Source organism: Anabrus simplex, chromosome 14 (genome assembly GCF_040414725.1).
Source record: "Anabrus simplex isolate iqAnaSimp1 chromosome 14, ASM4041472v1, whole genome shotgun sequence".
In the NCBI taxonomy this organism is placed as follows: Eukaryota; Metazoa; Arthropoda; class Insecta; order Orthoptera; family Tettigoniidae; genus Anabrus; species Anabrus simplex.
The window spans coordinates 100300583-100314497 of NC_090278.1; the positions used below are offsets into that span (position 1 = coordinate 100300583).

At 37.7% G+C, this 13915-nt stretch overlaps 1 protein-coding gene and 1 long non-coding RNA gene across 10 annotated transcripts in view; both read right to left on the reverse strand.

The window, feature by feature from the left end:
* The window catches only part of LOC136885212 (zinc finger protein ZFP2), a 69530-nt gene that overhangs the window by 38458 nt on the left and 17157 nt on the right, over positions 1-13915 (reverse strand). For 7 of the 9 annotated variants that reach the window (XR_010861501.2, XM_067157646.2, XM_067157644.2 and 4 more), the window contains one exon: positions 7239-7453. The exons of 1 other annotated variant lie outside the window; for it this stretch is intronic. Coding sequence is in view for 7 of the 8 variants with exons in the window: in XM_067157646.2 (XP_067013747.2) it covers positions 7239-7453 (215 nt within the window). In the remaining variant the exon portion in view is untranslated. The remainder of the gene's footprint in view (positions 1-7238; positions 7454-13915) is intronic. One more of the 9 variants, XM_067157642.2, reaches the window with a different exon arrangement.
* LOC136883226 (uncharacterized) lies at positions 496-2015 on the reverse strand. The gene is made up of 3 exons (XR_010861225.2): positions 1853-2015; positions 1386-1635; positions 496-980 (listed from the first exon to the last, which is right to left on the reverse strand). It is a non-coding gene; the product is annotated as an uncharacterized lncRNA (long non-coding RNA).

The following is a 13915-nucleotide window of genomic DNA, read 5'->3' on the forward strand; positions in this document are numbered from 1 at the left end:
AGAGAGGGTATTCCTGGCTAAAACTTTTCCATATGGCATGGGTCAAAAATAACAAAAACAATACCCATTTTAACATGCTCAAAGCTACAACTATTCACTGTTAAATCTATTGTGCAACCAAGTTGTTTAATTGCTTGTACATTAGTAGAAGTTCCATCACAGGTTAGGCCCCACACTTTAACATCTACTTCATGTAACTTTGTAAGACACACATTTATCATCTGACACTGTATTTCTGCTGATGTTTTGTTAATCAGAAAGTAACCTACATGACACTTGAAGTTGTGTGTAAGTGACACTAGCATTAATACAAGAGCTTCCGGTGCCAGTTCATCCTCAGAACCTAAAATTTCACCACAGTCCACATAGCCGGAATATTTGCCCTCAGCCCGGTCCCATACAGTCTGTGTGCATAGCGACATTGCATCTACCACAAGGTTACAGTCTTTTAACCAAGGTTTCTCATCAATATTCCCTTTCAGATACAAAAATACCTCTTCTAAATAGCCTGGCTCACAGTTCAATTTGGATGTCCATGCCCTTATTGTTGATGGGTGGGGTAAATGAAACAAATCATGGAACTTTGAACGAACAAACCTAAAAGCCTTCGGTGAATAGAAATACAGTGTTGAGGCAAACTGCATCATGAGACTTGTGTAATGCCACCTGTGTTTAGCATTACCTTCATTTGTGAAAGCATTCATAAGAACTTCAAGCGGAAAGCCTTCAAACCTTGATTCAAGCACAGAAATGACACTATTTGATGAATTTGCAGATTTCAGTTCTTTGAGAAGGAGTTTCCTATTGCTAATCTTCTTGTTCCTTCATTTAAGTTTTTCTTGCAGCAACTTAAATTTTTTCTTCAGAGCTACCTTCTTTGGTGAATCCGGAGGATTAGGTAACTTAGGAAGAGAATCACATGCAACATGATTTTCTTCAGCACAGAGGTTGGATGCTGAGTTGGTGTGCGGCTTTTCATCCTGTAAAGTAAAATATGTTTGCATCAAACACAATTATTTTTACTTTTATTAAACATTCTCCTTCCATAGTATAGGCCTAACTCTCCATTTGTCTGAAAATTTAATGATCAAAGAATGTGTACCACAATTTAACATGAGCATTTCAGCACCTTGTGGAATGGAACTTTTAACATCAAACGTGAACATACCTTTGACCATGTGTAGGGGTTTAAGGGGATACTTACAGTCTATGATAACATCAAATGATATGTTCCCTCAGAATAAGGTAACACAGAAAAAATTACTCTTTCTAACTAGATGCTGAAATTCTATTTACAGTGCAGTGGAATGTTCACTGTAGGCCTACTGCATATTTGAGATGTGAAACTACTACAGCCTAAAAATATAATAGCAAATAATACCTACCTCAACTGGTACTTGCCGTTGAATAATTCTACGTCTTTTCTTGAGTGGCTGAAGCAGATGATTTGGAAAATTGAAAATTTCAGGTACTGCATCATCTTTAAGAAGTGGTTTGTTTCTATCTGTACCAAACATGTAGCAGGTCTCAGAAAAGTGTTCACTACAGATAAAACAGTATTTTGTTGGGGTCCAATCTTTCCTTCTCACAGCTATAACCCACTTCTTTAATATTTTCGGACGTTTCCATGGAAATCTGCAATTGAAGTTATGAATTCTGTAACTAGATCATTCTGACTATAACCTATAAAAAAGTAACGTACGACATTTAATACGCCAAAATATCATGTATGATATCTCCATAAACATAGAAAACTTAATGGAAAGAGCCAAACCGGAAGAAAATAGTAATTATCGTTGACAAATGCCATATTTATAGCTTTGCAGTGAGGTAGTGCTTTTAGACTCCTTACCTGTGGATATGAAATTTTGTGAGTTCACATCTGTTTTCTTCTGCTGCCTGTTAGTGCAACCGTATGCTACACAACAAATAGGCGTCTTGATTGCATCACAAATTCGATGTACGGTCACATATTACAAAAAAATCCATCAAACACAACACATCAGCTGACTTCCAGACTCAGTATCTCGTCAACTTTGCCGTACACGAGGGGGCGTGACTAGCCAAGGAACAGGATGCAGTTTTCTGCGAGCGCTACCATGACAGTCAGCATTCCAGTATTACCTATAGTTCAGTGGCTAGAAGTCATGTCTTCACTGCACAAAGTTTGACGTTATAACATATTGAACCCCCCTTTACTTTTTTTGGCTGTAAAAGGGGGTCTAATACGCAAGTATATGTGGTTGAAGACTGTCTGGAGGCACCTGATCAACATCATCCACACTGGAAGGATTTTGTGGAGCGTCTGTCAGACCTTCTTACTTTCTCATTAGGTTTTCTTTTTTTAGAAGTCATTCTCAACATCTCAACTTTACGAATGTTTACATCTCTATCAGCAGGGTCGGAGTCAACATGAGAGCTTGTCGTCTACGATTTGATATAGAAAGACCTAAACCAATTCATTATCACTTACTTTATCACTTATATCACTCCATAATCTGATAAATAGTCTGATTGGTATCCTTTAGCAACTTCACCTTTACAACAACACTAACTCTATATTTTGAATGCTATTCCTTGGAGTACATGTACAGGCACAATGAGAAACATGTGTCACTAGAAACCTTAAACATTATATTCCATAACTCAAGTGATAGGTCGGTCAGGATCACCCTGCTACTCTCCGGTCGAGGGTCAAGCGGCTACAGGTGGAGGAACCAGGTGAAGCCTTTGTGCAGGAAATGACACAAACTCACTGGGAAGGAGAACATGGTCAACAGTTTAGATGGCGGAAGAGGACCCCAATCTCAACGGCAGATAGAACGGAAGAACTTTATCCTGTCAGCAACGTCTTTACTTCAGTGAAGCGGTTGTAAAAGGTGTCTGCACTCCTGAGCAGTTAACACCTGGAAGTACATATAAAATGCTCTGGGAGTGGCAACCCTACCATAATAATAGCCTATATGTGAACTTGACTCGGGTACCCTGCTGGTCCTTGGGCACTGGGTGACCAATAGCCAACATCATGAAGGTGAGCATAATCAAAGGCAGAAGTGGTACATTTTATGGAGAAAGAGGGTAATGAAATGATGGGGTTGAGTGAAGTTGAATGCAAGAGAAGATAAGAGAATGAAGTAATGATGTACACTATACTGAAGTGCTGGACAAGGAGCAAAAAATGGACTGCGCCTCATAATTTCAAAATAGCTGGAAGAGTACAAGAGCGACAAGATAATGAAAATTAGACCGAGAATGAGGAACAAAGTGGACTTAATTACAGACAGGGAACAAAGAGGATGATACCGAGGAATTCCTGGAGAAACTAGAAAAGGTGATAACTGATGTGGAACTGATTATAATGGTAGACCAAAATGCACAGGTGGAAAACGAAAGACAAAGAAAGGAAGAATGGATATAGGAAAAAAGAATGAAGGAGAGAAACTAGGCGAGTTTTGTGAGATTGTCGCCAACACATTGTTTTGGAAGAAAAACGGCAGGAAAATTACAAGATATGGTTGGGGTGGCAGACAAATAAAATCAGTAATTGACTACTTCCTGGTCGAAAGGACAAATCACAGACAGTTGATGGATGCAACAGCTTTACCAGGAGAGGCATTCGATGGAGTTGTGATAGCAAAACAGAGAGTGAAGAAAATGGCAAAAATTAAAGGATATAGGAGACAGTAAAATAAAAGTGTGGAAATTAAAAAATAAGAATGTGCAAGAAGAATTTCTGGAGAGACTGAAACAACAAATTCCAGTTACTGAAATAGGAAATACGGAAGATGAATGGTACAACTACAAAAGGGCATTTGTAAGCAGAGCAGAGAGTGCCTGTGGTAGAACATCGACGAGAGTGAAAAAAAGGAGACACTGCCATGGAATGAAAAGGTGAGGGAACCAGTGAAAGAAAAGAAGAAAGTATGGCAAGAACAGAGTAGAATTAAAAAAGAAGAAAGCAAAAGGAAATATCTTGACAATAAAAGGAAATGTAAAAAATTGGTAAGAGAAGAAAAGTTGGGAAGAATTTTCATGAAAGATGAATACAGATGGAGCTGACAGTAGAAGAATGCTGTATGGAATTATACAAAGAGTTTATATGAAGCTGATGAAAGAGGAAGGTGAAGAGTTGATAATACATCCCGAAGAAATAAAGATGGAAGAAGTATTTTGATAAACTGCTGAATGTGAGAAATTGTGCATAGGAGACGGTAGTAGTATGGTGTGATGACCCAACCATAGCTGTTAAGAGGTGGAATTAGCAGTCTGTAAAATGAAAATGGGGAAGGCACCAGGGATGGATGAAATTAGTGTGGAAATGAAAAAGGCTGTTGGACTTGTTGGACTACAACGGGTGTACAGATTGTTAAAGTGCATATGGAGACAGAAATGTCTGCCAGAAGACTGGGAAAAGGGAATAATAATACCAGTGTTTAAGAACGGGGACAAAAAAGTGTGTGATAACTAAAGAGGAATCACACTGTTGGTATAGCTACTGGAAAGACTATTAGAGAGAATGAAAAGAAAGGTAGAAGGTGAGTTGCAAAAGGAACACTAAGGCATTAGAAGTGAAGGTCAACAGTGCACCCAATGTTCAGCATGAGACAATGAATGGAAAAGAATCAAGAATATGCAAAGGATCTGGTCGTGACATTCATAGCGCTAACAAAGGCGTGACCGTGTTTGTGTACACAAACTGTAGAAATGGTGCAAACCTGTGTCAGCAGCATACAGATGCCATTTGGAAGGACAAGAGGGTTTAGAAATGAAACTGGACTAAGACACTGGAGTGGGCTGTCACCGTTCTGTTTCTAATGGTTATGGACAAAATTGTAAAGGAGACAAAGGAAGCATACGGAAATAGGGAGATGAGGTTATTACTGTTTGCATACAATATTGTGGTCTAGGGAATGAACAGCAAAGAAGTACAACTATTCAATACCATGAGAATATTGTCTCATAAAACTGGGACTAGTTTCGACCCCATATATATTGGGTCATCTTCAGCCGCACTCCAATTGGAAGACATAAGCACACATATAACCAATAATAATATAAACACTCTGGTATGACAATTTACAGTCTTAATTTAAAACATTGTAAGGTCCGAACAACATACTTGAAACTAAATAACACATCAAAACTGCTGTGGTTGATGCTCGAATTGGATCGCCAGTCGCAGGGATATTGTCAGAAATTTACTTAGATACTTTAGAATACACAAAGATCTTAAACAAACCCGTTTTCAATAATATCAGCTACTGGGCTCACTATGTGGACGATGTTCTGGCTATACTAAATCAAGACCTTGGAAATGCGGCCAAGAGCCTATCCAGTTTAAATGAACTAGATCTGCATATTAATTTTACACTGGAATCTGAATCCCAACAGAATCTGAATTATATAGATTTAAGTATTAATTACTGGACATCCCAACCGACCATCTTATCATATCTTTAGAAAACCAACTCAAACAGTTAGTACAATCCAAAATGATTCTCTCCATCCACAATCCCATAAAAAAGCAGCATACTATAGTATGGTAAATAGAGCATTCACCACCCCCTTATCCAAAAGAGACCTTCAAAATGAACTAAATGTTGTACGATCAATAGCTAAATCAAATGGTTATAATGCACAATTTATCAATAACAATTCATTTTGTGTGGCTATTTCTAGCCGAGTGCAGCCCTTGTAGGGCAGACCCTCCGAAGAGGGTCGGTGCCATCTGCCATGTGTAGGTAACTACGTGTTATTGTGGTGGAGGATAGTGTTATGTGTGGTGTGCGAGTTGCAGGGATGTTGGGGACAGCACAAACACCCAGCCCTCGAGCCAATGGAATTAACCAATGAAGGTTGAAATCCCCGACCCAGCTGGGAATCCAACTCGGGACCCTCTGAACTGAAGGCCAGTACTCTAACCACTCAGCCAACGAGTCGGACAATAAAATCTTCAACACAACTAAAAGATGTTGAATTTCTACTATAAACAGATACCAAATTACTAATATTTTCAAGAAACATAACCAACAAATAGCCTTTAAAACAAATAATGACAATTTTTCAAATTTCTTTAATACACGTACTATCAATCAAACTAATAAGTTTTCTCAATCAGGCGTCTACAAACTGCAATGCAATGGCTGTGCAAGTACATACTGTATACAGGGCAAACAGGACGTAATTTTTCAATAAGATTCATGGAACATGTCAATGCTTCAAGATACAATCATTCCTCTGCCGTGGCAAAATACATGACAGACTTAAAACATAATTTTACATCATTTGACCAAGATCTAAGCATATTAAAAGTGGATAAGAAGGGCACCATGCTAGAACTGTTACATTCCTTTAGAACAGTACTTTAACCCTAACCATAATATTAATGATATTAATGAAAAATCTAATATTCTGTTTTATATAATCATTCCTATATACACAAAGTATAAAAGGCGCGTTAAGTCCACCAATCATTTCAAATGTACCTACCCCCCACATCCCTACCATCATAAGCTACACTCCTGCTCCCTCTCAACAGTCAGTCTGGTGTTGGTATCCGATAGCTCGATCTTCTAGCTCCTCTTCTTTTCTCAATTATTTACTTCAAATGATTTTCTTTTCAGACATTCACTTCAAAACAAATTAAACAACAGATCACTACATCTGATGAAAGGAATACCTATTCAAATTATGAATGTTACATAAGTTATTACCCATATTACTAATGAACAAACAAATTATCAATCAAGTTGCTCGTTTGCACAGGTAAGGATACCAACTCCCAGATCAACTCAAGAACATTGGCTGCTGTAAGAACGATGAAATAATTCAGCATCAACCACAGCAGTTTTGATGTGTTTTTTAGTTTCAAGTATGTTGTTCGGACCTCATCAATGTTTTAAATTAAGACTGTAAATTGTGTCATACCAGAGTGTTTATATTATTATTGGTTATATGTGTGCTTATGTCTTCCAATTGGAGTGCGGCTGAAGATGACCCAATATATATGGGGTCGAAACTAGTCCCAGTTTTATAAGACAATATACTGTACATTCTCATGGTATTGAATAGGTGGACCTTTCCTACCCTTTGATAGTGATAAATTGACAATATGGACCATAATGAAATTCATAACTTATGGCGAGTAAACTAAGATGGTTTGGACATGAAGAGAGGATGGAGGAGGAAATAATACCAAAACAGATGATGCAGAAGAAGAGCGAGAGGGAGAAACTAACAGCTGTCCTGTTCTCACCACAAGTCTCGCAAGCGAAGGGCTTCTCTCCCGTGTGGATACGCTGGTGGTTGTGGAGAGTCGACAGTTCCTTGAAGGCTCGGTCGCACTCGGTGCACACATGAGGCTTGTCGTCGCTGTGGTACAGGAGGTGCTTGTGGTACGACTGTTGGAATGTGAACGTCTTGTTGCAGGTTGAACAGCTGTATGGCATCTCACCTGGAAATGACACATCCTATCACTCTTAACTGAAGCCTAGCCAAAGAAGGCTTGTTTCGTCACTAAAAACAGCAAAAAAACAGCTGAATGAAATAATTGAAATGTGGCTTCATATTCTATGGACTGCTCTAAAATCAAATGAAGGAGTGTTAAATCTAGCATACCCAGAGCTGCAGTTAATGCTAAGAACTATCAAAAAATCAAGCTGAGAAATTGTCCACCTAATCAATTCTTTTTATTTTGCCTTTGGCAAATTTAACTGACAAGTACTACAGTAGAACCTCGATTATACGTTCCCGGAAACTAAGTTTTCCCGTATTATTCATTCAAATTACGTGGTCCCGTGAGCATCCAAATTAAATCACGTCGTAAAAATCCCGCATTATCCGTTCCTCGAAGAAACAATTTCCCGGATCAACCGTCCAGACATTTCAGTCCATCAACGCTAAATCCTCAATCACGCGTTTTTCAAGAAACTGTATCTCACGAAAGGGCGGCTACAACATGGTTACGGATCTTGGTGTTAATGTCCCGTCATTGTGGTAATTTGAGGAAGTACTGTACTGGAAAAGTGATCCGCGGTGAACTTGCACAAGGGATCATCTTAGCATCGCATTCGAATGGTATTGTGTAGAGAATCCTCCGAAATCATAAAGCAGAGTGTGTCCACAACAATTGGAAAGAGGCAGGGCACATTTCAACAGCTCTACTTGAAGACGGAACGAGTTTCGTCAAATGTTCATACATTATGTCCAGGATTAGATGTTTATTTTTATTTTTACTTTTTTCGAGTGTATCGCCGAACAGGTTTTCAGCACTTCCCTCAAGGCACTGTATAGTCACTGGGCTTTCAGGCAGGAGTCGAAACTGCTCCTTCTTAACACAAATCTATTGTCGTATATGATTACGTTGTATAGACAAGAAATGTGTTTTTCCACCAATCAATACACAATTTATTGTAAATAGATTACACTAGTAGCGGCCATCATCAGCTAGTACATGATTAGTTTCCAGCCATTAGACAAAATCACAAGTTGTTATTATGTTAGACATCCGGATGTCTAATGCGGGATGGAAATGCAATATACAGTAGCATGAAGTTAAAATATCTGTGGTCAAAGGTAAAAAGTTACAATAAGTTAGAACATGAGTATACAGAACACATTAAAATTTGGTCGTATCTTGTATGTTGAGGCTAATGATGTCTGTGGTGGAATTTAAGATTACTACGAGATTCATAAGTTTGTGCAACACCCGTTTGTACATTTAATAATTGAATAATACGATTATCTTATCAAGACCAGAACAGATGTTGCACCTTACATACATAAAGCCATGAGAGGTTTTAGGATTGCCTATTACTGTTTTGGTCCTAATACTGGGAATTTCACGTTTTTGTGTTAAAATGTTATAAAAAAACGCAGTCGTTTTATTTGCGCACGTTACATTTTCGCCCTCGTTCCGACTTGTATAGCGAGCGCACTTTTCAGGTCAAGGTCGCAAATAACCATAATTTCCGAAGTGTTAATGATATCTTTTCTCTTTTTTAGTATTAAAAACTTCATTTTTTTGTCTGTATTGACTCAAGATTTTACAATGCTTGGTAAAGCTAAAGGTTCCACCTATTCAATACATTATCATATGGTCTGTTTAGAACATCACATATTTATTTAACTTATTGTAAAATACATCTTTGGGACCAGTATTGGCAATCCCCTATGCTATCATCAGCCATTGAAAGTTTAATAGCAAGGAACATTCAAAAAAGTAAAAATATGCTATAGAATCAGTATAGAATGTATGCTTGGCATACTTTTAACAGCAAGTCCTATTCTACATGAAAAACATTAAAAATAGCTAAGATAACATTGACCCATTGTAGTATACAAATAACATGTCTTTTTTGAAAAAATACAGTATTATTTAATACGTCTAAAATTATTTTGTATATGATTGAAAAAGTTTTTGATTTGGTGTAGCTTATGTACAAGAAATTCATATGAAATTGATAAGTGATTCTACAAAGCATTTGCCATTTTGAACCACAGTTTTATAAAGCAAGTCCTATTTTACATGAAAAACATTAAAAATGGCTAGATAACATTGATCCATTGTATTATACAAGTAACATGTCTTTTTAAAAATACAGTATTATTTGGTGCGTCTAAAATTGTTTTTTAGGTGATTGAAAAAGTCTATAATTTGGTGTAGTTGATGTACAGGAAATTCATATAAAATTGATAGATGATTCTAGAAGACATCTGCCACTATTAAAGCACAGTTTTTTGGTTCCTCATCATATGCGACTTATACTGTTTGATAATATATACAGGTTCTTCTTTCTTAAAAACTATTGACAAGACAGTCTATGTTTGACTAATATAAGGAGTAGCAGTTTTCTGATATGTTCCATCTTATTTTAGTATTTGAACCTGCTTCATAAGTATTTTTTCAAGATAAATGACTGTATGGCTGAGGCCGAAACTATGGTTGAGATCTTGAATATTATTTTATATGCCAGGTGGAAGTGGACAGTAATTAGTATTAATCTCGACCAGCACGGACCTAAAAAGGAAATTGTAAATTGAGTATGAGTTATTGAGAATGAAATGCGGTACTATAGGAAAGAATTAAAGATATGAAACTCACCTCAGGTTGAATGTAACAGCGTGTAGAGAGAGTTAGGAACAAATGCTGAATGACAAACGCCAGCCACCTGGCTCGGCTGTGGGGCGGGGCGTATTATGTAGGGGAAGGGAAAGTAGGAGAGGTTGCGGTCGCGTGTATCTGTGTGTCAGGGGGGTGTGGGCTTTGTCGGGGATAATAAGCTAGCGCACTACATAATATTTTATGTACTGGTTGATTTTTAGGAATTTTTAAACTATTAATCAATGAAATAAGCATGTCAAATAAAATTGTAGGTTTTTCCGAAATATCATTTAGATTGCAATTGGGATTGTAATATTGATCTAGAGTAATGTAACATTGCTCCATTAGGTCTAAGAGTAGGTCTTTATTTATTGCTTCGATGATGTCCAAGTCCTTGTTGATACCGTAAAAATTGTGTTTGTATACCTGTATGTGCTGGCCTATTGTCGAAAATTTTCTATATTTTATGGCAATGACATGTTCATTGTATCTGATATTAAATGATCTCCCAGTCTGTCCAAGGTAAACACTGGTACAGTCGTTGCAATTAAACCTATATACACCTAATCTATCAAATGGGTTTCGTACATTAACCGATTTGGAATTGTAGAAAATATCTAAATTTCTATTGTTAGTTTTGAAGGCAATATTGACATTTCTTTTTTTTTAAATATTGGTTAATCGGAAGATGTCAGAGTTAAAGGTGAACGTAGCATATGTTTCTGTTTTGGGTGTTTCTTTTTGTAATTTAGTCTTGGGTTGGTGTTAAAACATTTGTTGTAGCCATTATAAGATGCGATCTTGCATATAGTGTTGAGTTCTTTTTTACGTTCTATATTGGACATGGGTACATTAAATGCTCTCTGTATGTAGCTCTTTTATGACTAGGAGGATGTTCAGAGTCGTGTTTGATGGTAGTGGCAGTGTGTGTCGATTTTCTGTAGATTTTGTATTCAAAAGAGGATGGGCGCCTTGCTGTTAAAAGTATGCCAAGCATACATTCTATACTGATTCTATAGCATAGTTCCTTGCTATTAAACTTTCAATAGCTGCTGATGACATAGTCGATTGCCAAAACTGGTCCCAAAGATGTATTTTACAATAAGTTAAATAAATATGTGATGTTCTAAACAGACCATATGATAATGTATTGAATAGGTGGAACCTTTAGCTTTACCAAGCATTGTAAAATCTTTTCTCTTTCCAATTTGATTGTGATTAGTGACGGGCAGAAGTAAATATAATGCATTCGAAAACTTGAAAATCGAAATTTACATTCGAAACCATGCTGTATTCTCGACTTTAACATAACCTTTAAAAGTCAACATAGGCCTAATTTACGCGATACAAGATTTCCGTAAACTGACTACGAACAGTATACCCGTGATCAAATTACGCGAAATATTTTTAAAAATGGGATTTCGCCATCATGTTGGGCACTTTTATATCATCTAATGTGCTTAATTTTATTAGATTAGAGGATTAAAAACTACTGTGGTCGATTGTGTTTGACTTGGCGTTACGGGGATTAGATTATTCCAAGAGTTTGGCTGATCAAAGTTGCTGAACTGAAAGAAGTTTTCAGAGGAAACTGACGAAGTTTCCCCGGTAGAACTGAATGTACATTTCAGATTTTAAAGTCGTGTGCCGGTAAGTAATGTTTAAAGCCCGCCCCGCTGTCTGACTTGCCTGCCTCTCACCCGGAGGGCCCAGGTCAGGCACTTTTACCTGGATATGACGGCTGGTTCCAGGTTCAATCATTCTTCGATTACCTTTAACTGAGGAGCTATTTAATGGTGATATGGCGACCGCGGTCTAGAGAGCCAGGAATAACGGCCGAGAGGATTCGTCACACTGACTATGCGTCACCTCGTAATCTGCAGGCCTTCGGACCGAGCAGCGGTCGCTTGGTAGGCGGAAGGCCCATTGGGGCTGCAGTTTGGTTTCGTTTAGGGGTGTTTTTAAGATTATAAGTATACATATTTCATTTTTGTGATTTTGTTGAATGTCCATTCGTTCCCGGATTTTCAGTTTTCCCTAGTTGTACTTTTTTTCCCGTGGTCCCTCCAAAAACGTTAGAATTGAGGTTCCACTGAACATCTTTTGTTTAGATTGACTAAACATCATCAGTTACACTTTTTGATTTAGGTAGAAATTCATAAAAGTGAATCTTAACACAGTCTCTAACATATTTTTTAAAAAAACTTTTTTTATGTTAAACCTTTGAAAACATGGGAGTTGTGGGAGGAGGTTAAGAACTTAGTTATGCATATTTTGGTTAAAACCTATGGCTAGTAAACATTTCTAAAACCATGTTATAATTGATGACTAGAAAATGTCTTTCTTCTTTTTTGTGTTCCCATAACATGGAACGTAGAAATGTCAACTGTCTTGTTATAAAACCATGTTTGAAGTGGAAAATTCCTAGTTGTATCTTGTATGTTGAGGCTAATGATGTCTGTGGTGGAATTTAAGATTACTCTGAGATTCATAAGTTTGTACATTGAATGGTTAGTTAGTTTGCGACACGACCTGCAACCAAGAGAGAAAAAATATGATTGCGGGTGTTATCTTTAACCTTCTTCCTTTGGTTAACTTGTGTTGAAATTAGTCACACTTACCCCGGTATAAGAGCGTTGCCCCACCTTGGCTGTGGCCCTGCACCCATGGTGTGTATTTGTTGCAGCAAGGTGAGGAGGACGAGGAGTGTCTACCTCACCATTACTCGCTGTCGTCTTTTGAGAAGAGGGGAAGTTTGGTGGAAAATCAAGGGCTCGAATGCTTTTTGTATTCTTCATGGATTTATCGTAATTCCTTTCTAATAATTTTAAATATCCTAAAATATGCACATATATAGCATTTTTTGCTTCATCATGGCACTTAGGTTTTTTATCCTTATTCATTGACTGATCCAGAAGGATGTGAATATTTTCTGGAGTATTCATTAGTTTCCCTTTGTTCACCTTACTCTTGCTTAATGGTAGTAAATTAACTGAACTGACAATTACAGTAGAACCTCGATTATACATTCCCGGAAACTACGTTTTCCCATATTATTCGTTCAAATTACGTGATCCCGTGAGCATCCTAATTAAATCAAGTGGTAAAAATCCTGCATTATCCGTTCCTCGAAGAAACAATTTCCCAGATGAAGCGTCTAGAAATTTCAGTCCCATCAACGTTAAATCCTCAATCATGTGTTTTTCAAGAAACTGTATCTCACGAAAGGACGGCTATGGCCTACTTACGGATATTGATGTTAACGTCCCGTCATTGCGGTAATTTGAGGATGTACGGTAGCCTACTGTGCTGGAAAAGCGATCGGTGGTGAACTTGCTTAAGGGACCGTCTTAACATAGCATTCGGGTGGTACTGTTTAGAGAATCCTTGGAAAACACAAAGCAAGAGAGAGTGCACAACAATTGGAAGGAAACAGAGCGCATTTCGGCAGTTCTACTTGAAGACTGAACGAGTTTCGTCAAATGTTCGTACTTGCAAAACGTCTACAATATGTCCAGGGTTACATGGCTTCCCCCTCCCCCCGGAGTGTATCGGTGAATAGGTTTCCGGCACTTCCCTCAGGGCACTGTATAGTCGCTAGGCATTCAGGCAGGAATCGAAACGGCTCCTTCGTTAGTACCGGTACAGCTAACACAAATTTAGTATTTGAATATTATCGTATACGATTATGTTATCGAGACCAGAACAGATGTTGCACCTTACATACTGTACATAAAGTCATGGGACGTTTTGGGATTGTCTATTACTGTTTTGGTTCTAATATAAGACTGGGAATTTCAAGTTCTTGTGCTA